Source organism: Rhinolophus sinicus, linkage group LG01 (assembly GCF_036562045.2).
Source record: "Rhinolophus sinicus isolate RSC01 linkage group LG01, ASM3656204v1, whole genome shotgun sequence".
Classification (NCBI taxonomy): domain Eukaryota; kingdom Metazoa; phylum Chordata; class Mammalia; order Chiroptera; family Rhinolophidae; genus Rhinolophus; species Rhinolophus sinicus.
Window position 1 is genome coordinate 190,013,743 of NC_133751.1, and position 21,759 is coordinate 190,035,501.

At 36.3% G+C, this 21,759-nt stretch overlaps 1 protein-coding gene across 4 annotated transcripts in view; it reads right to left on the minus strand.

The window, feature by feature from the left end:
* BARD1 (BRCA1 associated RING domain 1) overlaps positions 1–21,759 on the minus strand; it is a 69,871-nt gene that overhangs the window by 26,958 nt on the left and 21,154 nt on the right. For 3 of the 4 annotated variants that reach the window (XM_019727081.2, XM_074312819.1, XM_074312814.1), the window contains exons 4-6: positions 13,059–14,020; positions 7,099–7,179; positions 5,328–5,500 (exon numbers count right to left, since the gene is read on the minus strand). In XM_019727081.2, coding sequence (XP_019582640.2) covers positions 5,328–5,500; positions 7,099–7,179; positions 13,059–14,020 — 1,216 coding nt within the window. The remainder of the gene's footprint in view (positions 1–5,327; positions 5,501–7,098; positions 7,180–13,058; positions 14,021–21,759) is intronic. The other variant, XM_019727082.2, reaches the window with a different exon arrangement.

The window sequence follows — 21,759 nt, forward strand, 5'->3', positions numbered from 1 at the left end:
CAAAGACAACAATTTTTAGCATTCAGTACATAGAAACTATTGCAACACTTGACTAAAAAATATATATAAAGACAGGCCTGAAGCTTTATGGGCTTGAGGTCCTCTGACATCCATGTGGGCAATACACAAGGGCCAGGGTTTCTTCACAGGCCCTGTCTCACTGGTGTGCCCTGTGCTGAGCATCAGGAAGTGAGAGGATCTTCCTGGGCAGCCTCCAAAAACCAACAGCCTCAGATAAAACTGTAAAATAGATAAACTTTGTTTTTATAGCCCAGAGGGACTATTTAAGAATAAACTCAATGACATAACAAAAAGTCCACTTCATCTTTAGAACCTGTAATGTACTATTAATACATGAGTATTTCAGAGTGGTTAAGTACTAGTAACAAAATATGCAAGTTATCAAAATAGAAAAAGGTTGTACCAGGTTGGGGAGAGAAGTTTATTTCTGTAAGATACTCTATTCACACTCTAGGATCAGAGAAGGTGGAAAGCATCCTGATTATCTCAAAAAAGCTATGAGTGTAATTTTAATACCAAAATCTGAGGGCAAGAAATTAAAGATAAAACCACATTCTAATTCTAACTTATGATTATAGATGCAAAAGTCTTAAACAGAGCACTAGGAAACCAATGTAAAATATTTGTTTAAAGAACAACACAGTACACCAGCTCAAGTTCATCCTAGGAATACAACGTGGTTTAATATTTAAAAATTATTCAAAGACATCAACAGGCAAAAAGTCTAAGATCATCTCAGCATAAGCTGAAAATCATTTTAAAAAATATAGTCTTGTTATAAAATAGTAAAATAACTGGGAGAAAGATCTCTATTTTTAATATTGACTTTAATATTAACTTTAGGTTTACAGTCAATGAGAATAAAACAAACATGCCAACTATCACCATTAATTTATAAGATTGTTCTGGAAACTCTGATAAATGCAGTAAAAAATGAAAGTTAATAAATGATAAGATTCTCAGAATTAGGTGTTGACTAAGATATACGAGAAATGTACTAAAATCAACAGCTTTCCTATGCATCAGGAATAACAAGTTATATTTATTAACAGAACATCCAGTTCACCAGGGCAAAACAAGAATCACATACCTCGAATAATCTCAGTAACTAATTTGGGGCATGTGTATATACACACACATATATAAAATAGATTAAAAACGTTACTAAGCTGTATAACAGAAGACTTAAATAAATGAAGAAATATACCATGATTCTTAATGAGAAATCAGGTTTATTAACCTACTACAATCTGTACACTTACCAATTTCAATCAAAACACTGACAGGATGTTTTTGAACCTTAACAAAGTAAACCAAATTTCACGTAAAAAATTGATAAAAACGGCTAATTCCCCTCTCCACTCCCCCCATGTTACTATTTTATTTCAGGCTCTCTCACTTCTCCCCTGGATTATTGGACACAACTCTTCACTGAGCTCCCTGCCTGGTGCGGAAGAGCAAGTTTTCAATTTAAAATTTGAGCTCTTTAGCATACAAGGCCTTTCCCTGTCTCTGCCCATCTTCCCTGGCCTCTTAGCTCATCATACTCTTGCCCTTCATTCCAGTCTTGTATCACTAATGAAGCTTCTAGAACTGAATAAACAAGCAGTCTGGCCTTAGTGTATCTTAGCACCCATCATCTCCTCTATTTGTAAAGCCCAACCTATCCTCCTCCTCTTCTTGAAAATTCATTTGGAGTGCTTCTTTTTCCAGAAAGCCTTCATGACTTCCTCTAGTCGTAATTCTAGCCCCTACTCTAAATTTTCATAGAATCTTGGGCACTGAGCTATGAAGGCATGTATCAGTCTGCATATTCTATAATCAGCAATATAACGTGTCTGCTCATTCCTACTAGAATACAAGTAGTAGATAAAACTGGGAAGATGCTGAAGTGAAGGTAGCAATGGAAAGAGTATGAAAAAACCTAACAGGATTTTATTGGAGCCCAGGAAAGGAAGGCATCTAAGTGAAAAGACTTGAGGTAATGAAAACAAGTGCCAAAATGTCTGTTCTAGAGCTAAGGATACCATTCAGAAATTTAGAATAAGCAAAAGGACCCTACCTATCAACAAGTTCAATTAGTCAAAGTATCAAGCACCAAAGAGGGGAAGAAAGAATAATTTTTGCCCTTTCTGGTTCTTAACCTTCTTCTAGGGATGGGAAGAATCTAGTGCTGATTATTGAGAAAAGAGTTCCATCAACAGTAAAAGAGATATAATTAGCAAAAGAAAAAACATGCTTGCTAACCCAGATTCCAGAGCCTGAGATATTAATGGATTAAAAGGAATAAGAGCCACAGGCAAGAAAAGAAGAGCAGGAAGAACCCCTTATAGTCCCCATGCCCCACCCCTTCCCATGTTTCCCTTAAGAAATGAAGGAAAGCACAAGAATGAATTTCATCTACTCTCACCTGTCAGTACTTAACTCTAGAAAGATAATATATAGAACAATGGCAGAAAAAAAGACCTTAAAAGTGTCAAGGCTATGGGAATTACTTTGGGTAGCCATGATCCCACAAAAGGTAACATACCATGGACGCTCAACTGGAGAAGAGACTACATTCTGCCAGGCAGCACATATCATTTACTCTAACATCTACCAGGAACCAGTTCTACCAGCTTCGAAAAGGCACTGCTTATGGAAACTTGGTTTTAGACATTCTCTTCACACTTACAGTGAAACTGGGAGCGGAAAGAAGCAAATTCCTATTTTCATCTCATCTGACCCTTTATCAAGTGAGGAAAAAAACAGACCACCTTTCCAGGCATTCAAACACCTACTAATTCCCGCTACGAGTAAATTGGGTGCAGACTCTGCTAGGCATTTGGCAGGGCCTGGGGGCGCAGACATGATCCCTGGCACACAGACCGTACAACCTAAGGAGAAGGGAACAAGAAGCAAGGTTACTACTAAAGTTCTGTGACTGGGTAGAAGCTCCACATACAGACAAAGGAATCGAGAGGCAGCCAAAAGGAAACGATACCTAAGATGAAACCCCAAAAATGAGAAATTGGCCACCAAAAATGAGTATTCCAGACAAAGGGAAAGCTCCTGTAATGGCTAGAAGGCAAAACAGTCTAGAACATTTTAAGGAAATAAAAATGTAGAAAGGCTATTGCAAAAACTGTGTGAAGGACGTGGAGACAGGAGCAACTGTGTAGAGATGAGCCTGAAGAGGTAAAAGTGCCACACTGTGCAGGGCCTTACAGACCATGTTTTAACGTTTCACTTTCATTTTAAAAACATTAAGAGGTGCCGGCGAAGTGTTTTAAGCAAATAAGTGACCTGGGAAGACTTGTATTTTCAAAAAACTCTTTGAGCTGCAGCATAAAACTCTGAAAAGAAGACTGGTTAGGAAATGGTGAAGCCAATCAGGTGAACAGCTACTATAAAATAAAACAGAAAGCAAAAAACACAGAAAATACTTAAGCACAATGACCAACAGTCTGGAAAAGAAGGAATACCAACGTTCAGGAAACAGCTACCACAATATTATACCCTAGAATAAATCAACCCCTGCATTTGCCCTGTAACTGTCCTTTATCCAGCATCATTCCCAACCTCTTATACTAAATAAACCCTCCTTCCCCAGTATCCTAACTGGGATAACCAACAAGGTGGCCATTTGGCACACATGGCTATTAAAATTAATTACAATAAAACACATGTTAAAAGTTAGTTCCTCAGGAGCAACAGGCACATTCCCAGTGTTCAACAGCAACAGGCACAACTACAGAGCATTTCCGTCAATGAGAAAGGCCTGCTGGACAGTACGGGGCTTCAGGGATTCCTAAATCTGCCATTTCACTAGGTGAGCCTATTTAAAACAACACATCTACCTGAGAAGGCACCTGTGAGGCAGACTCACTCACTGTCTCATGCCTACACCTTGTATATTAATAAGCTTCCCAGTGTAGGGAAGAATCATGGTTACAAACCGAAAGACAGGCTCTGTGTTTCGGCTCAGTCATCCTCACAACGCTCTGAAGAAACAGAAAAGCAGCAGGCATCACCCATGTTTTATAGGTGAGGATACCAAGGCACAGAAATTAACCTGCTTGAGGCTATAAAGTCAATAATGGAGTCACAAATAAATGCTGGATTCCTTAACGCCCTGACCAGTGCCCCATTCATTAAAGTAGTCATGGCTAATTTAAGAACCCAAGGATAGAAACTATTCAGTTTCACCTGACACGAGCAACCATTTGCTTTATCAAATAGCTTGCTACACCCCCAGGAGGGTCGCATCTGTTAGGTCTATATATATACACATGGAACTAATGTAAAAGCAGGGGGGAAAAAAACAGAATATGTATCTCCTGAGTTTGTCCCAATCTAATCACATTTAATGGGAAATGAAGTATATTAGACACACTTACTAAAACTAGTAACTGGATCAAGGTATAGTACATTCTTGCATTATTAACCTGTTTATCAATTATGTTACATAGTTACCTATAAAAAATTATAAACTAGAAGCTCTGCATTTGTAATTCTTATTTGCCTCTGCAAACAGAATAAGCAGGCTTACTTTTTGTGGGGTTCCTTCGAAACCTACAGAAGCAATGGGGGTAGAGGGGCACACACAGGTGATTCTTAGCATTTTTATTTCAACTACCTCATTAATTGAAAAAATATATATATATATAAGGAGACATGAACCAACTTAATAAATTAAAGACACAAAATCCATACACAGCACTTGCTCAACACTCTACAGTAACAACTTTAAAATGCAGCCACCAGCATTCATGAGTCTGTGTCCTGTCACTGCAAAACAGTTTAGCCAGAGCTTCGTTTGAATGATATGAAAAAGCTAAGAAATAATTCAACTGTCCTTGCCTATCACATCTGAATTCTTGTATTTTAACTGTTGCAATGCTAAATATGCAGAAAAAAACAGAAAAGGACTGGAATATTTAAAACAACTCTTAAGGTACTGGGAAGCACATAAAATAGGTAGTTCTGTGCATCTAGTTGTTTTCTTATCAATAACCATGAATCAATGTACAGAATATAAAAACAAACTGAATTTGTCCAGAAGGTCAAATCTTCCAAAATAAATTGGACAACTATTTCTGAATTAAAAGGGCTTATCACCCTCGAATAGATAAGCATCATCAGGGCAAGGGGCATGATGGCTGATTTTTAAATCCAGAATTTAACGGTCACATCTGACTTTAGTTCTGGGAGACAAGAGAGCCACCAGAGCCATCGACTTGGGCAATAATACGGTCTTTGCTTGATCACAGGTCTGGAGTGAGGAATACAAGTCAGTGAAACACGTTTCTCCGCGAACTACTTACACGGCGTCCCTGGAGGCGCCATGGCAAAGCAGCAGCCTGACTATGTCCACGTGCCTGTTCTTGACCGCATCGTGGAGTGGCGAGTCGTTCTGATAGCCGGTGGTGTTCACCAGCGCGTGGTGCTGCAGCAGCAACTCCACCACCTGCAGGTGCCCATGATTGCAGGCTTCGTGCTAATAAAGAGAAAAGGAGTGAGAAGAGTGATGGCGAAGAGCAATGGATAGCACCATAAAACCGCACTTTAGAAAATCAAACGTGAACCTCAGGGAGTAAATCGGTTCTTACCTAAATACTCAGTACAGACCATGAGCTGCTGACAGAGTAAAAGCCACTATTAATAATTGGTGATAAGATACGTGTGATCAAGATCTACATAATTCATGGTTTCATTTGAGCCTTGGGTCAAGTGCTCTTTCAGAATAAAATGTAGCTTTAAGGCAATTATTGTTCCTACATTACTCTACAACAAGAAATTTAAAACAAGAAAAAAAAAAAACTTAGAAAGTATTTAACCAGATCATGCATAAAATCTGAAATTCTCCAAGGCTGCAGAGAATCCAGTAAATCAGGTGCTTAGCCTTAAGCTACGTGGTTCACGGGCATAGCCACCCAATGGAGCAAATATCATAGACTATTTATTTACAAGATGAGCCTGAGCCTCTCTTATTTGCTGATTACTGTACGGCTGGGGTCAATGATAACAGAAATAATACGGAATAGGTATTCAAGAGAGCTTACTGAACGAGTGACATAACTGGTAACGATGGAGTGTTCAAAGACATCTCACGTGCAAATCGTTCCTTACATTTAATGAACTGCTGACAATGCCACTCGGTTGTATACTAACAAGTCTATGGCATATTGTACTTTTTAAACACATCTATTCAATTTGTAATAGGTCAGACCCCACTAAACATCTGTAGGTTTATTTCTAGGAGAAAGGGATCCAAATTAGGCATCAGGTCCTCTAAATCACTCACCAACTTCCACTACAGTTGCTTTAGTGGCTTAAAAGAAAATTAACCTTTCTTTGAAAAGGTTAGCCAACCTGCAGAGTCCAAACAGCAAAGACTCTGATCTAGACTAAACCCTCCTGCTTAAAATTTGGCAAGGAGAACTCACTATATACAACTTTAAACCATTTTTTTTTTTGTACCCGGCCTAATGAGAATCTCCCAATTCCTGTGAATTTCCAGCTCACAGAATGAGGGCACCCACTCAACTGTTGTCATGTCTACGGCTTCATTCAAATCACATGCTTACTGTCCTGATTAGCCCACAAAGCACATATTCTCATGTATTAGTGCCATTCTTTTTCCAGACTATTCTTCACACCACATTTTAGTGATAATAAGCAAAGATTTTTAAAAATGAATGATAAAGCAAAGATTTCTACGCCTACATATTTGCAGTTGGATAGGGTATATAAAAGAGGCTGAGACAGATCCTCAGGAAGAATCACTGCCTTGTGACACATTCCTAACCCAGTTCCTCTGACCTCTCTTTGTTCCACAAAATATTTGCAATGACACACAATGCTGCAGAATGGAGCCTGGTGTCGGCTGTAGCAGTCACCTCTCCACACATTTGCTAAATTCAGCAACATGGTATAAATGGTTTCCTAAATCTAAAGGCAGTCAGTCAAGCTCATCTCATGCCTGTCACAACTGAAAAGCTAGATGGAAAAAAAAAGATATACAGACAACTACATAATTGTTAACTATAAAATATAAAGAGAATGGGAATGAAAAACAAACAAACAGAAAACTACCAATGGTGTCCATCCAGCATGGTCCTTAACATTTGGGTCACTTCCATTTTGTAAAAGGTATTCAACAGAAGGTACGTCGCCCTAGTAGAACAATGAAAAAGTAAAAAAATTAAAAATTGAGAAAAAAAATAAGATATTGAGATTTTCTTAAAGATTCTGTTTCTACAAGATAAAATAAAACTTAAATCTCTCCTCTTATGCCTACTGATCATGAGTTACTAAATAATAAATTATGTATGTATGAATTGTTGTGTGGCCATGGAAGTCATATTGTCCATCCTTGAATACAGTGTACAAAATCTCTGCTATTAGCAACCTATATCAAAAGTGGTATCAAAATACCAAATAAAGGACACTAGCCAAAGATTATTTGATTATAACAAAGTTTTTGAAGTTGTCATTTCATTTGTGAAAAACATCTTTTTGAACATACATGAAAATGATTTCTGAGTATTGTTTAAAATAATACTAAAGCCAATAGGACTGTTCAGTGAAACCAGTGTTAAAATTGCCAAACGCTGTTGTCTTATGGGCTGTTACTCTATTTATCCTCAATATATTAATTGAGTTTATATTCACCTTATTTGCTCAAAGATATTTTTCTAAGCAGAAGCAAGGCTTATTCTTTCCAAAAAATAATGAACAGACCTAGCTCTGAAAAAGACTGAATAAAAAAAGTTACATTTGACAAAAATTACTTATGACTAGATTGTGTTTTGTGAGCGCTTCTTTAAGGAAAAGGAAATCTCTCTCTTCCCACTCCCAGACCAGACACTTTTTTGAAATGAGATTTTTCTTCTGTTGGTTGATAATGTAGAAGTCATTAAGTTCCTTCAATACAGTTAACATTTGCTTTTATTTGATTGTTTTGGGCCACCTTTCAAATACTGAGTATATTAGAATGGTAGCTTACTTAGTTTTCTAAAAATCAAATCCACATAATCGTATGACATATATTTTTTTATGTTCCTAAATTAACAAAATGACCTTAAATATTTAATGGGCCTAAAAACTAAGCATTATATAGGTTTCAAATCAAATAGTTTGAATAGAAAACATTTCCCATGGTTCCTGAGGGGTGCAAATTATATACCTCTAGTGCAAGTTAACATGTATTTAGCAACTTTTGCTCTATATTCAAGCCAGTTCCAAATAAGCTCAGGAACATCTGTCAAGATACAATTTTGAATTTAAAACAATCCCATGAATATAAGGGCAGATGAACTGCCAGAACTACACACATTCCCAGCCTTCAACACAAAAATAAACACAAAAAGTACACAAAAAAACCTTCTCAAAAATCTCCTCATTCTAATTTTACATGGTAATCATAAAATCTGTTCACCTAAAGAAGCCCATAAAATAATATAAATACAATCGTGGAATGGAAGAGTCACGGGGGAACAGTCACATAGGAATAAAGTGACAATTTAGAGACTAAAAGCAGAATCTCTTGTAAGGCTGCTACACAGAGGTATTTTTCTTTCATGTCACCCCCTCATATAATCAAAGATTCTACCTCTAGACTTCGCTGAAATGTACAGCGGATTTGAAAACTGTTTGCTTTTTACACTCAATCTGCTTTCTCTTCCCTGGTACTTAAAAGTTTGTCATATTTTCATCCTACTTTAAGTAAATTTAATGTCATGCACATAAATAAAATTATGATAATTAGGATCCACAGTAACTGAGTAAGCTTGAACCAATATGAAGTTTCCAGGAAATAAATTAACTTCTGCTTCTCATTTCTTTAAATTACTTTTTTCTGTAGCAGAATATTTTCTGAGCAATAAGCACTCACTTTTAGGCTCTTCACAACTTAGAAAAATAATTGAGATTTTTTTTTTTTTTTTAAACCACAGCAAGAAAAAAGAAATTATCTAAGGAAAGTATTTACCAAGGCTTATAAGAAATTATAAATGGATTGGGTATTTTGAAGTAATACCTTAAAGGCTGAAAATAAGGAAGCATGTGTGATACATTAAATTTTCTTTTTGCTAAGCTTATATTCAAAGGAAAGATTCTTCACACATTCGTGAGCATTATAACATAAATTAACTTTCCAAAACAAACACACACACATACACACACACCTTTTTCCTTCTAATAAAGGTTAGCTCTTCCAAAATATTATTAATAAACATCTTTATAAAAATAGCATAGTCCATTACAATCGAGTGCAATAATGAGTCACTCAATAAGGTTAAGCTTTTCCACATAAATGACCTGATCAAGTACCAAAAACTTCTCTTTTTAGCAACTAGAGGTCATTAGAAAAAAAAAAATTTAGTCATCTGGAATGGAGCTCTAAAATATATTAAACACTTCCCTGGCTTCTTAGTCAGAGTTTACTGAATAAATTAATTTCACAGATGCTTCTGACAACCTAGTCACTGTGACAGTAAGTTACTGATATTACAAAGGTGGTGGGTGACAGAGGGAAAAGGAACACTAATTCTAAGAGCTACACTAGAAACTAAAGTCTTGAAAATACCACAGATGACAGTTTGCTTGAGTCCTTTGCTTCTTTCTCAGGAAGCTAGTATGAAGGACATGGAATCACATGACTTTACACACAATATAACATGACTGCCTTAAAGTATAATGAATTCTGAAGTCAAACCCTGAAGGAGACTTCTCACAAGGGATTTTCTCTCTACCCAGGAGATCAGTCATCACCTTTGTTATGTTAAGCACATCATGCCTTCTTTGTGTCTTCAAAATATTATCTATTATGTCTGCATAACAAATACATCATCTGACACGCCAACTTTAAGCCATTCTTGTATTTCATAACACCTTCACTGCTGTGCATGAATTATGAGTAATCATTACCACTTTAAAAATCTAACCAGAAAACTGTGGGAAGGTTTTTCCCAGCACCTATAAATTCTCCAGCAAAGGTGACATAGAGTAACAGATCAAAATTTTGTCTATGTCTAAAGAAATGTCAAATACTAAGGTATTTTTTTCCATCAAATCAAAAGAATAAACAATACAAGTGTTTATCTTAGTTTCTTCTTAGGCATAAGGCATAAAATCTCTAATTTATAATACAGTGTTCTCAGTAGCATTTTAACCACAGGTGACATCCATGTTCAAATAGAAAGAAACGTGGGGAATAAAGAACCTAATGAATCTCGATGGATGTTCTGGTTAAATGAGAATGTTCACAACATCCCAGATGTCATGTGAATGAATATTCTGCTTGCAATTATGTAGTGAAATAAAATAAAAGTATAAATAAGGTACTGAAGAATAATTGTGTGTAGAGTTTGCATTCAAATGGTGCTAAATGTCCAAAAATAGTTGGCTAGACTATACGCCCAAAATCCTAAGGGAAAAAGAATTTAAGAACTCACAGTCCCACCAGTATCTGCTGATATAGTAAATGTCTACATTCTAGCAGCCTGAATATTTAGGCAGTTTGGATATTTAATAAGGGCCTTCTACTGCCAAGATAAATTAGATAACAGATGCTTTACATTAACCCAAAATTCCCACTTCTAGGAATTTATCTTAAAGATATGCCTGCTTACATATGAAACAAAGATTGCTTACTGCCATACTGTTTACAAAAGCAAAAGAATGAAAAGCAGGCTTCCTTCGGTGAGGAACTAGTTACATAACAAAAATTCATGGGAAGCTATGCTACTATATAAACGTACAGAAAGTTGTCTGTTAATATGGAAAGCATTTGCTTATATTTGCATAAAGAAATTCACAAAAGATACACAGAAAATTAAAAAGATGGTGAACAGGAAGGGCTTGTCAGCAATAGGGTGGCTGGGGCAGAAAGAGTGAGGCTTTCCACTATAAACGCTCTAATTTTTATTTGTGAAATGTGAGGTTATTATTCCTGGTTTGAAATTAAATTTTAAATGAGGAATATACTCCAGATAACAACAAACTAATTGAGGAGTCATATAATACATAGAAAGCTAAATGAATGTAAGTGCAAACATAATAATGTCACCATAGAGAAGAAACTAACTCTGGGAATTCTGAAAAGACCTACTCACTACCTAGGTAGGATGTGAGCTAGATTTTGAAAGTTAGGTATAAAGGGCCAGAAGGGAAAAGGGAAGGATGCAGAGGAAAGAATTAAGAGGCCGAGAAAAGAAGACGTGACAGTACTGGCAGCATTAATGAATGTATCTGAATAATTCATAAGGTGAAAGTTCTGTCTTAAGAGGCTACTGTGGCTTTTTTCATGGCCTGCGCCAGGGTAGGCAAACTATGGCCTGTGGGCCAGACACTGATTTTGTATGTAAAGTTTTACTGGTTTACATATTGTTTATGGCTGCTTTTGCACTAGGACAGCACAGGTGAACAGCTGTTATTGAGAATATTTGGCCTGCAAGGCTCAAAATATTTACTCTAATTTCCCTAAGCATTAGCCAAACCATGACCTAGACTCTAGGTCCTAGAGATCCTTATTAATAAAGACAAATTATTCTTGTAGTTTAAAGAAAAATTCTCTACCAGTGTTAAGAGGATGCTTACCTGGTTGTCTCAACAGAATTCCCAGAAAGCAAAGCATAGGAACTAAAGCAGCCTACGTTCTCATGTATTAGTCGGAAAACTTAACAAAAATATAATTATTATCATGTTAGCTACTTATGTCTGTAAAACACTAATATCATTATGTTACAATTTATAATAATAGCTTATGTGCACATATATTATACATATATGTATACATTACATAACAAAGGAGACAAAAAATACAATCTGATTTTTAAATCACACTTTGCAAAAATCAAACTAAAATGTAACCAGAGCCAACTCGGAAAATTATGGTTATTAAAAGGATATGTAATCCCTAGCAAGTAGTCAGGTTGCTGGTTCCCCGCTCACTTACATCAGATATAAAGTATTCTACATTCATCATTTATTGGAAGACAAAACAAAGAAAAAACTAAAATACTAACATTTGGGAGAAACTCATTTTGGTGCTCTTCTTTTTCTCCACACAAAAATGTAGGGAATCCCTGCACCTGGTGTCTATTCCATTACTTCCCAGATGTTTCATGTTGCTCACCGGTGTCATGTTTGGGGGTCTCAAAGGGGTTCCTTCCAGACCTCCCAAAGTTCTCTATCCATGCAAAAGACCCAAGGCCTTCCCAGTGAATTTACTGAGAGATCATAAAAGCTATCCTAATTTAGTACTAAGCTCTCCCATATCATATTTTCCTAACGTAGAAATTACCCATCAGTCTGTAAAGCTATGGTGTGAGTGTGTGGTACCTGTGTCACTTTCAGAGTAATGACTGCAAGCACACCTCATGCTCCACAAACCAGCCAGGTTCCAAAACACAAGCACCGCCACACCCTACGTGTGGAGGCAACAAAGAGCATTCACTTCACTGAACAGGCCAATAAAAGGAATGGCTGGCTGGAGGGCAGAGACGCTCCTTTGTGGAGAGCCACAGGAGCCACTTCTGACAGGCAGATTTCTGATGGCTACTAGAGAAATGCACAGATCACATCTTTCAACCTTCCCCATTCTGCAGTGCCCCTAGCAGTGTCATACACAGAAGCTCACCACCTCTCACATCGCCCCTAGCTCTTTGCTATGTCAAGACATGTTGCCAGCAGTAACCTGGCAATTGTCTGTATTCACAAGGCATAAGAAGAATAGATAAACTGAACAATGGACAAAATGGTGAAAACTGAACGAAACCATTATGCAACAGACAACAATGGAAGCACCTGACAAAACGGAAGCTAAAATACTGAAATACTGGTTTCCTCCTGCTAGGTCACATTCCCTGGGCCCAGGGGCCACTGCTCTGAGGTGGGGATGCAGTCCCTATGAATTTTGCTTCTCTGGTTCAATCTTTAAAACTACCACGCCTGTGCTAGGTTCATTATCCTTGTAATCTCATTTTTCACAAACCCCTGAAGAAATTGTTTGATACTCATTCTGAAACTGTATTTCAAAGTAAGCGGCATACCTTAATTGAGGCAATGTGCAGCAAAGTCTCTCCTCTGTGGTTTCTCTTCACAGCCATCAGGCTCCTGGGCAAGGGCGTCATTGCTGAGGAGCTGGACATCATTCGTCTGTAACTTGGGCTGCTCAGTGCAGGAGGAGGTACACCTGGTGAAGGGCTAACAGATTCGTCTAAAGCATCACTATTTTTCCTCTTTAATGAGTCACCAACTTTAAGTTTGCTTGAAGGTGGTGAAGAACAGCCAGGCAACGGCATGTTTTCTGAGAGCACTGCTTGCTTAACTAAATTGCCACTAGGGCTGGGGGTGCTGCTTCTACCTCTCTTAGAAATCGGACTGGAACGTCTCCTGCCACGCCCACGTTTTCCGGTACGACCTGAGGGCACGGATTTCTTAGATGTAAGACAACTTTCATGCAGATTCTTCTCAGGAGTTACTACTTCATTCCTGTTCTCAATTTCTGGAGACTCTATTTGCTCAGCCAATGGTAAAGAGCCTTCGGTTAAGCTTCCAAAACATTCCAATTCTGTTACAGAGTCACTTGCTAGTATGTCTACTTCACCATTTAGCTGAGGACCAGCAATACCAGATGGTTGGCTAAAGAAAGATACCAGCTCTTCCTTACATTCCTCTTTGGAGTCAAGTTCACCATCTTTTTTCTCTGCCTCTAAATTCCATTCTTGGTTGACTTCAGCTAAAGTTTCCTTGTTTTCTTTTTTTCCAGATCTTGTAGAAGCCTTTTTAGCCCTCGCAGAAACCTCCACTGGAGGACTTGCAGAAGCATAATCATACACTGAGGCCTGCTGAGCATTTCCATCATTTATCATTTGAGGCTGGGTTTGCACTGAAACTTTACTCACAATGTATCTGACCTTCTTACTTCGAGGACTAAACCACATTTTTATTGAATTCTTCTTATTTTCTGCATCATTAAATATACTTTTTCTAGATGTATCTTCTTTTAAATCTGATAGAAAAAAGGGAAGGAAATCTGTTACAGGGACTTCATCTTTCCCATCTTGAGCTCCCAAAGAATGTTGTTCATAGTTCTGAAATGTATCACCTTTTATTTGTGTACCTCTCTCTGTCCTCCTAGACTATGAACTCTGTGAGCACAGATACTCACTCTTTCAACAAATATTTACAGAATCCTACTTTAGTCCTGACAATGTTCTAGGGACTGGAGATACAGCAGCAAGAAGGAAACTTACATTTCACTGGGGAGAGACAGAATATACAAATAAATAAGTAGAACATACAGTATGCTGGTGACGATAAGAGCTATGGAGAAAAGATTAACTAAACAGGCAGATATGGGATTTAATAAGCAGTAGTCAAAAAATTAAGACTTGTTAATTGATGCTTAATTTTTTAAAAAAACTTTGAAAATCCATCAACATAATTCACTATATAAACAAAGGAAAACTATGTGATTTTCTTAACAGATACAGAAGAAAATATCTGACAAAATCCAACATCCATTCATGATTTTAAGACTCAACAAATTAGAGATAGAAGGGAACTTTTTCAACCTGAGGAAAAGCCATCTACAAAAATAAACTCAGCTAGTATCACACTTAATGCTGAAAGACTGGAATTGCTATTTTGTTCCCATTACCTTCTTCCTATTATCAAAACAAGGCAAAGGTGTCTGCTTTCACCATTCCTATTCAGCATCATACTGCAAGTCCTAGACAGTACAAGGTAAGAAAAAGATATAAAAGGAACAGAGATTGTAAAGGAAGATATAAAACTGAATCTATTTATAGTTGACTTGATTGACTGTATAGAATACCCAAAAAAATCTTTTTACAAAAAATTAATGAAATTAACAAGATTTTAACAAGGTCATAAAATACAAGGTCGATATAGCACATTCAATTTCAATTGTATATCTGTATACTAACTATGAATAAATGTAAACTGAAAGTTTTTTTAAAATTTGGTACCATTATATAGTACCATAAAGACATAAAAAAATATAAACCTAGCAAAATATGTACAATTTCTATTTGCTAAAAATTACAATACATTTATGAAAGAAATCCTATACAAATGGAAAGACATACCATGTTCATGAATTGGAAAATTCAATACTGTTAAGATGTCAATTCTCTGCAATAGACCTACAGACCACAACAAAATCCCAATGAAATTTCCAGCAGGTTTTTTTGTAAAAATAGACAAGCTATTCTGAAATTTACATAGAAAAGCAAAGGAACTATAATGTGGAAAACAAAAGACCTAGAATAGCAACAAAATATTGAAGAACAAAGTTGTAGAACTCACACTACCTAATTTCAACTTACTTCAGACAAAATGAATCTAGGGGATTAAAAATAATAGTCATGATTCCTAGGGTAATATCTAAAATAATCTCAAGCTTTCTAAACCAAAAACATAAGAGAATGAATGAACTATGTAACTACATAGTCAAGCATACTCTGGAGCAAAATAAGCCAGATACGAAAGAGTACATAAAAACAGCTAAAACCAATCTAATGTGTTAAGTCAGAATAGTAATTATCCCTATGGGGACAGGAGGCAGTGACTGGAAACGGACAACAAGAAAGGCTTCTAGAGTACTGTCTATTCTTCTGGGTAAGTTCAATTTGTAAAAATTCATTAAGTTATAGAGTTATGAGGCATATATTATACTTTAGAAAGAAGTTTCTAAAAACATGCATATTTGGAATTGGGAATTAAAACACAAAAGATGCGGTAGAGTTAAAAAAAAAAAAAAAGAATCACTGTCCCTAAGTTGACAGGCATACCATTTTGTGGGTGAGTGAGTAATCTTTTGTATAAACCACCTTGCTTCTTTAGCTATGGTCACCAAGAAAAGCCTCTCTGAGGAGCTTGCTTTTGAGTTGAGACCTAAATGACAAAAGGAAAGCAGCCATGTCTAGGAAAGCATTTCCCAAGTAAAAGAAGAGCAAAGTGCCAAGTCCTAGGTTGGAAACGAGTGTAGCATATTCAATGGACAGAAAGCCAGTGTGGCTGGAGCTTGGACAAGCAGAAAATGAAGGGAAATGAAGTCAGACCCATAAGCAGAACCATTCTATAAAGCGCTCAGTCTCAGGTTTTTTTCCTGCTTATACTCCTCCTTTCACCAGCCTCTGAAGTAGAAGGGCTAGGACTCTCTGCCTGCAGTCACTCCCCTGGTAATCGCATGATATGCACTGTTATCTACATGTACACTGACAACTCCAAATATTTATGTGCAGCCCAGACCTCTACCCCAAGCTCCAGACTCCAATATTCAACTACATACTTAACAATCTACTTGCATGTCTACTCCTAATAAGTTTTCACATTGAACATGACCAAAACTGAGTTCCTGACCCACACTCTCCAATATCTGCTCCTCCGACAAGTTTTCCCAGTTCAGTAAATGGAACATCCATCAGTCCAGGTGGAAGTTTAAACGATACAAACAACACCTCTGAAAAGCACAGGGATCTCGTACCTTTCAGTTGAGGGAAAAGGGTAGAGGGAGACTTTCATGTTTTACCCCACACACATTTATACTGCTTCAGCAGTTGCAAAAATGTTCTCTTGTATTCATGTAAATTAAACAAGTAGAAAACACAAGTTGTGTAAGGTTATATACATAGTTGCTGATAGAGCTGGCATTTGAACTCATCTGTTGTCCCTAAGTAAACATTAAAACTTTTTATTAAGTACAGACTATACGTGATATTGTGATTTATAAGAAATACATATTTGGTCTTCGTCCACGGTTCCTGGCACATAGCTCCTAAAACCTTTGTAATTTCCTATATGAGAACCATAAGGGCATCTCATGTTATAATATTTATGTTCCCAGTTCCTGAAATAGCTCCAGACTAATAAAGGTGAAATGGGTGGCCTTTTGTTCTTCATCACGAGCCTCTTTCAACCATCCCTGAGTTTATGTTAATGAAGTAACTTTTGGAGAGCCCCAAAGAATGTTGGTTGCCAGAGGCAGCAACTGTGATTAGAGGGTTGGAACTTTCAGTCCCCTCCCCTGACCTCCAAGAGGGGAGTACTGCTAGAGAGTGAATCAGTCACCAATGGCCAATGATTTAACAATCGTGCCTAGGTAATGAAGCCTCTGCAGAAACCCAAAAGGACAGAGCTCAGAGACTTTACCAGCTGGTGAACACATGCAGGTGCTGGAAGAGCAGAACGCCCAGGGAGGGCATGGAAGCTCCACACCCCTTCCCACATACCTTGCCCTATGCTTCGCTTCCATCTTGCTATTCCTAAATTATGTCCTTTTATAATGAATCAGGAATTGAGTAAGTAAAATGTTTTCCTGCGTTCTGTGAGCTGCTCAAACAATAGCCAGCCTTTTAGAAGCACAACCTGGACTTGAGATTGGCATCTGAAGGGGGGTATGGTGGGGGGGTGCTCTTAACCTGTGAGAGCTGATGCTATCTCCAGGCAGACAATGTAACAATTCAGCTAAATTGTAGGGCACCCAGCTGGTGTCACTGAATGGTCTGTTGTATGGAAAACGCACACACCTTGTGTCAGAAGTGAAGTAATGCTATAGGAGTGTGAGAGGAAAAGAGACACACAAGTCAAGTGAGTTTTTCTTTACACTATGTATATTATAATCTCGATAGGTCGTGTATTCTTAAACCTACCAATCTTGCCCATTAACAGATGCTCAAGAAATAGTGAATAAATTGTGCAGTTATCCACTTTATGATTCTAGCAATGACCCCCGTTCAAATTGTTGTATTTTTGCCTTTCAGCCCATTCATTTTTCTTTTAAAAGTATTCCTTCGAATTCTCTCCTCCCACTCTATACAGACAGGTAAAACCAACCCAGCCCAGCCCAGCACAGTGGTAAGTGCATAAATGGTGCTCAGGAAATACTGATAAATAATTACTTGATATCCTCCCTTAAATCTTGACAAGTATTTATATAAGGAAGGCCACAATTCATTTTAAGGGCTAGAAGAAAACTTGAGGATCACTCATCTAATTCTCTCAGTTTAAAAATGAGGAATTAAAAGTTATAAAGAAAAGAGAAGGAGGGAATCTCCTAACTCACAATCCAGTGCTCTTCTCTCTACACAAACTGGATTATCAAGAGGCCATTTCAGGTACAAAAAAAAGGGAAAGACAGGAACACCGAAAAAACCACCACTACACTTTGCAGGTTTAACAATGCTAACAAATAATTTCATGCTGCCTAATATTCACTCTCCAAATTAACACAGATTTAATGAACTCCTCTGACCAACTGGAAAGCTTAGAATATGTTTTCTTTGTCCTATTTTTAAAATAAGAAAGGAAAAGAAAACGACCTGAATTATGTTTTTCTCCTGAGAGGTCACTCCTCACTCAAGCTAAAGAGAATTCTGTATAAAACTTTTCTCACATACAGACTCTAAAGAATAATTTTAATGAACCAAGTTCTAAAACTAAGTTACCTTAAGAAGAATACCAGTCTTACTGCTAAGAACTGGTAACATCCACTGTGTAGGGAACAAACATGTCTGATACTACTAAAGCATTATATAAAATGATCGTGTGCTTATTCTTGAGAAGTTTCAATACTTAAAAGAGATACAAGATAATTTTAATTTCATTTTTCTTATTGTTTCTGGGATTAATTTCTTTTCAACATCCTCATGTCTTCACATATTAGAAAGACCAAAAAAATTATGAAATATTATTTTTAATTCCTTTGGTATTTTTCTTCACACAGAACACTTTATCTTATCAGTTCAAAATTATTAATACACCAGAGAATTAGTAAACTAAAATCTCAAAACTTCTCTAAAATTCAAAACTGATTCATCTGTCTATTCCCTTTACCTCATGTGTCTTGAGTATAAAAATATTACCTTTATAAATAGATCTGCCCAAGACAGCATTTTAAACAGGCAAGAAAAAATGAAAAATAGTGGATTTTGAGAAACAAATAATTAGTATTTATCTCAGCAGAAATTTCAGAGACATGATCCTAAACAAAGGAATTCAGTCAAAACTCTACTCCACTCCAAAGAAGCTATCCGTTCCACCTGGTGGAAACGGGAGCACTGCCCTTGACAGCAAACTGATAAATCCAGCTAAAAGCAGCAGTGTGTATCTGAATAAGGGCAGACCCTCTGACACGCTTCTTATGTCCTAGATGAATACCACCTGGTCCACAGAGTGTTATTAGGACAGGAACTTGGAAATCAAAAAGAACCAGAATGAGGTATCCATTCACACCAAGACTTTACGTATAAAATTCAACAAGGTCTTTCCTCTGCAGTGGTAAGTAGATTTCAAATCCAAGTCACTTCTGATATAATCTCAAGTCTAGAGGAAAGGTCAAAATGAAATGTTACCAGGATTACTTTTTAAGAAAGACTCCGGGTTACACAGGCTCAAGATTAATCCTTTGGTAGTCTGTGAAAAACTTGTATTTGATTTTTTAAAACTTATTTTCAACACTTGATGACATTTTCAACTAAAATCAAATCAAATCCTGAAGTCCTCAATGCTTATAAAACTTACAAAATGTGGAATTAGGCATTTAAAGGAAAATTAAATTGACTAAAACAATCTAAATATCAAAAAAAGCAAATTTCACACTCAGATGTACCTATTTCTTAACTTATACAATAGTAAATGGAGAGAGCACATATTTATGTAATCTATTTGTACATAATAATCTTACTAATCGTCCAGTAAAATTAAACTCACTAAAAAATATTGTAGTTGTATACCTTGTCCTAAATAAGCAAGAACCACACAACAAACGTGATTGGAAGCTCTGGATTTTACACAGCATATCGGAGTTAAGGCTATAAAAAGCAAAACCACCACCACTGCTGGAACATAAATCACACTATTAACGTAGAACTACAACAGTTTTTATGGATGGAATGCTCCTACACATGATAAATTATCATATTCATTTCATGAAGAAAAATACTGGTCCTTCCTCTACATAGTAAACTTCTTAACGATGACTTTTAAAAGAATTCTCTTCTCTGAATTTAAATATTTCTGAATACACCACAAACTACCCAGGAACAGAGATGTATATGAAGCCAAGGAGCTGCTTAGCCAAGTTTTTTCTTAAAATTTAATAATAAAGTATAGAAAAAGAAGGCAATTAGAAAATGTGATTTAGCTATCGTTAATCTACATCAAAGGATTATAATGATGTACATTGTGTGCCTTTCAAATCATCCTCTATTATAGGTTTCACAACAGAAGTCGAGAAATCTCTTTGACAAACTAGTCCCTTATTAAAAATCAAAGGAAAGTGCTTTGCTACCATCTGTGTAACATTAACGCCTTCACTAAAGGATGATTATTTTGTAAGTTAAGAACTATTCAGTTCTATCTGAAAAAAAAACCAACAGCAACACAGCTATTCAAATGCTCATCTTCATCTATTATTAAAAAATCATGGCATATATGAAACACTATGTAATTCGCCACAGAAACACCACCATCTCTCCCGAAACCAGAAAACAGGAAACTGTGATCTTATGAAAGCATAATCAAAGTACTTTTTTAATGTCACCAAACACCAACTTATGTTTCACAGAACTGGACCAGCACCTGCAAGGTATGATTTAATATGATGGGGGACAAGAGAAAATAAAACTTTTAAATTTAACTCCATTAGTAAAAAGCAGATTATATTATAAAGTTAAAATTATCCATGAATGGTTGTCAGAAAAATTTATAACAGACAATCTCTTCTCTTTAAAGTACACTGAACCAAGAAAAATCTGTTCAAGTATTTAGAAACTCAATTTAGAAAGTATTACTATAAATCAGACTTCTTTATCTCCAGTATATACTATGTTATGTCCATGACTTGACAAGTTCTTCCTAATTACCTATCTTAAATACAGTAATTATATATTTTATAGTAAATGCAAGTAACAGGTTCATTTGAAAGATAAATTGTGAACTACAGGCTTTAAAAAATAAAAAAAATGTGGGAGATGTCCAACCATGGACTTAATTCATCATCTTCAACACCTGACCACTTAACCATACGATTCTGGACATAGACTTCAGGAATCATTTAATCTTATACCCTTATTTCATAATGAGATCATTTTCCAATTTCCTCATTATAAAGAGGATTAACCATTATTTGTCCATTATTAATTCCCTCTACCTACTCACCTCACTCACCTTACACTTTAGTTTTAGAAGTATTTGTTAGATAAACTAACATAAGAGTACTGCATAGAACACATTAAATAGATAAACTACAAAGAAACACAGGGAAATACTCTAAAAAAATTCAAGTGCCCTTCAAGGCTAGTTTGTTCTAGGGGACATCAGGAGGAAAAGGTGATGACAATGAAACTTACAAGTAAAAAAAGTTCCAGACAATGGAAATTACAGATCTGGATAGAAATTTATATTTCAGAATTTATGTTATATTTCAGATAGACTTTACATTTATCATCTTCTATAAAAACGGCAAAGGAGGACATTACTATTATAAAATGAATGTTGAAACCAAAACCTAAGAATTTCTTTTAAAATTGTTTTGTTTTAATTAAGTTTAATCTCTGGGATATGAATTAAGTCTTAGCACTGCCAATTTTTCTCCAACTCAATTCAACAAACCTACACGTCTAACAAAAGCAATGTGCTAAATGATAAAAACAAAAAGCAAGAAACTTACAATATGACTGCCCAGCTTAATCTAGATCCTCAATTTCCTTCTCTGCAGAATAA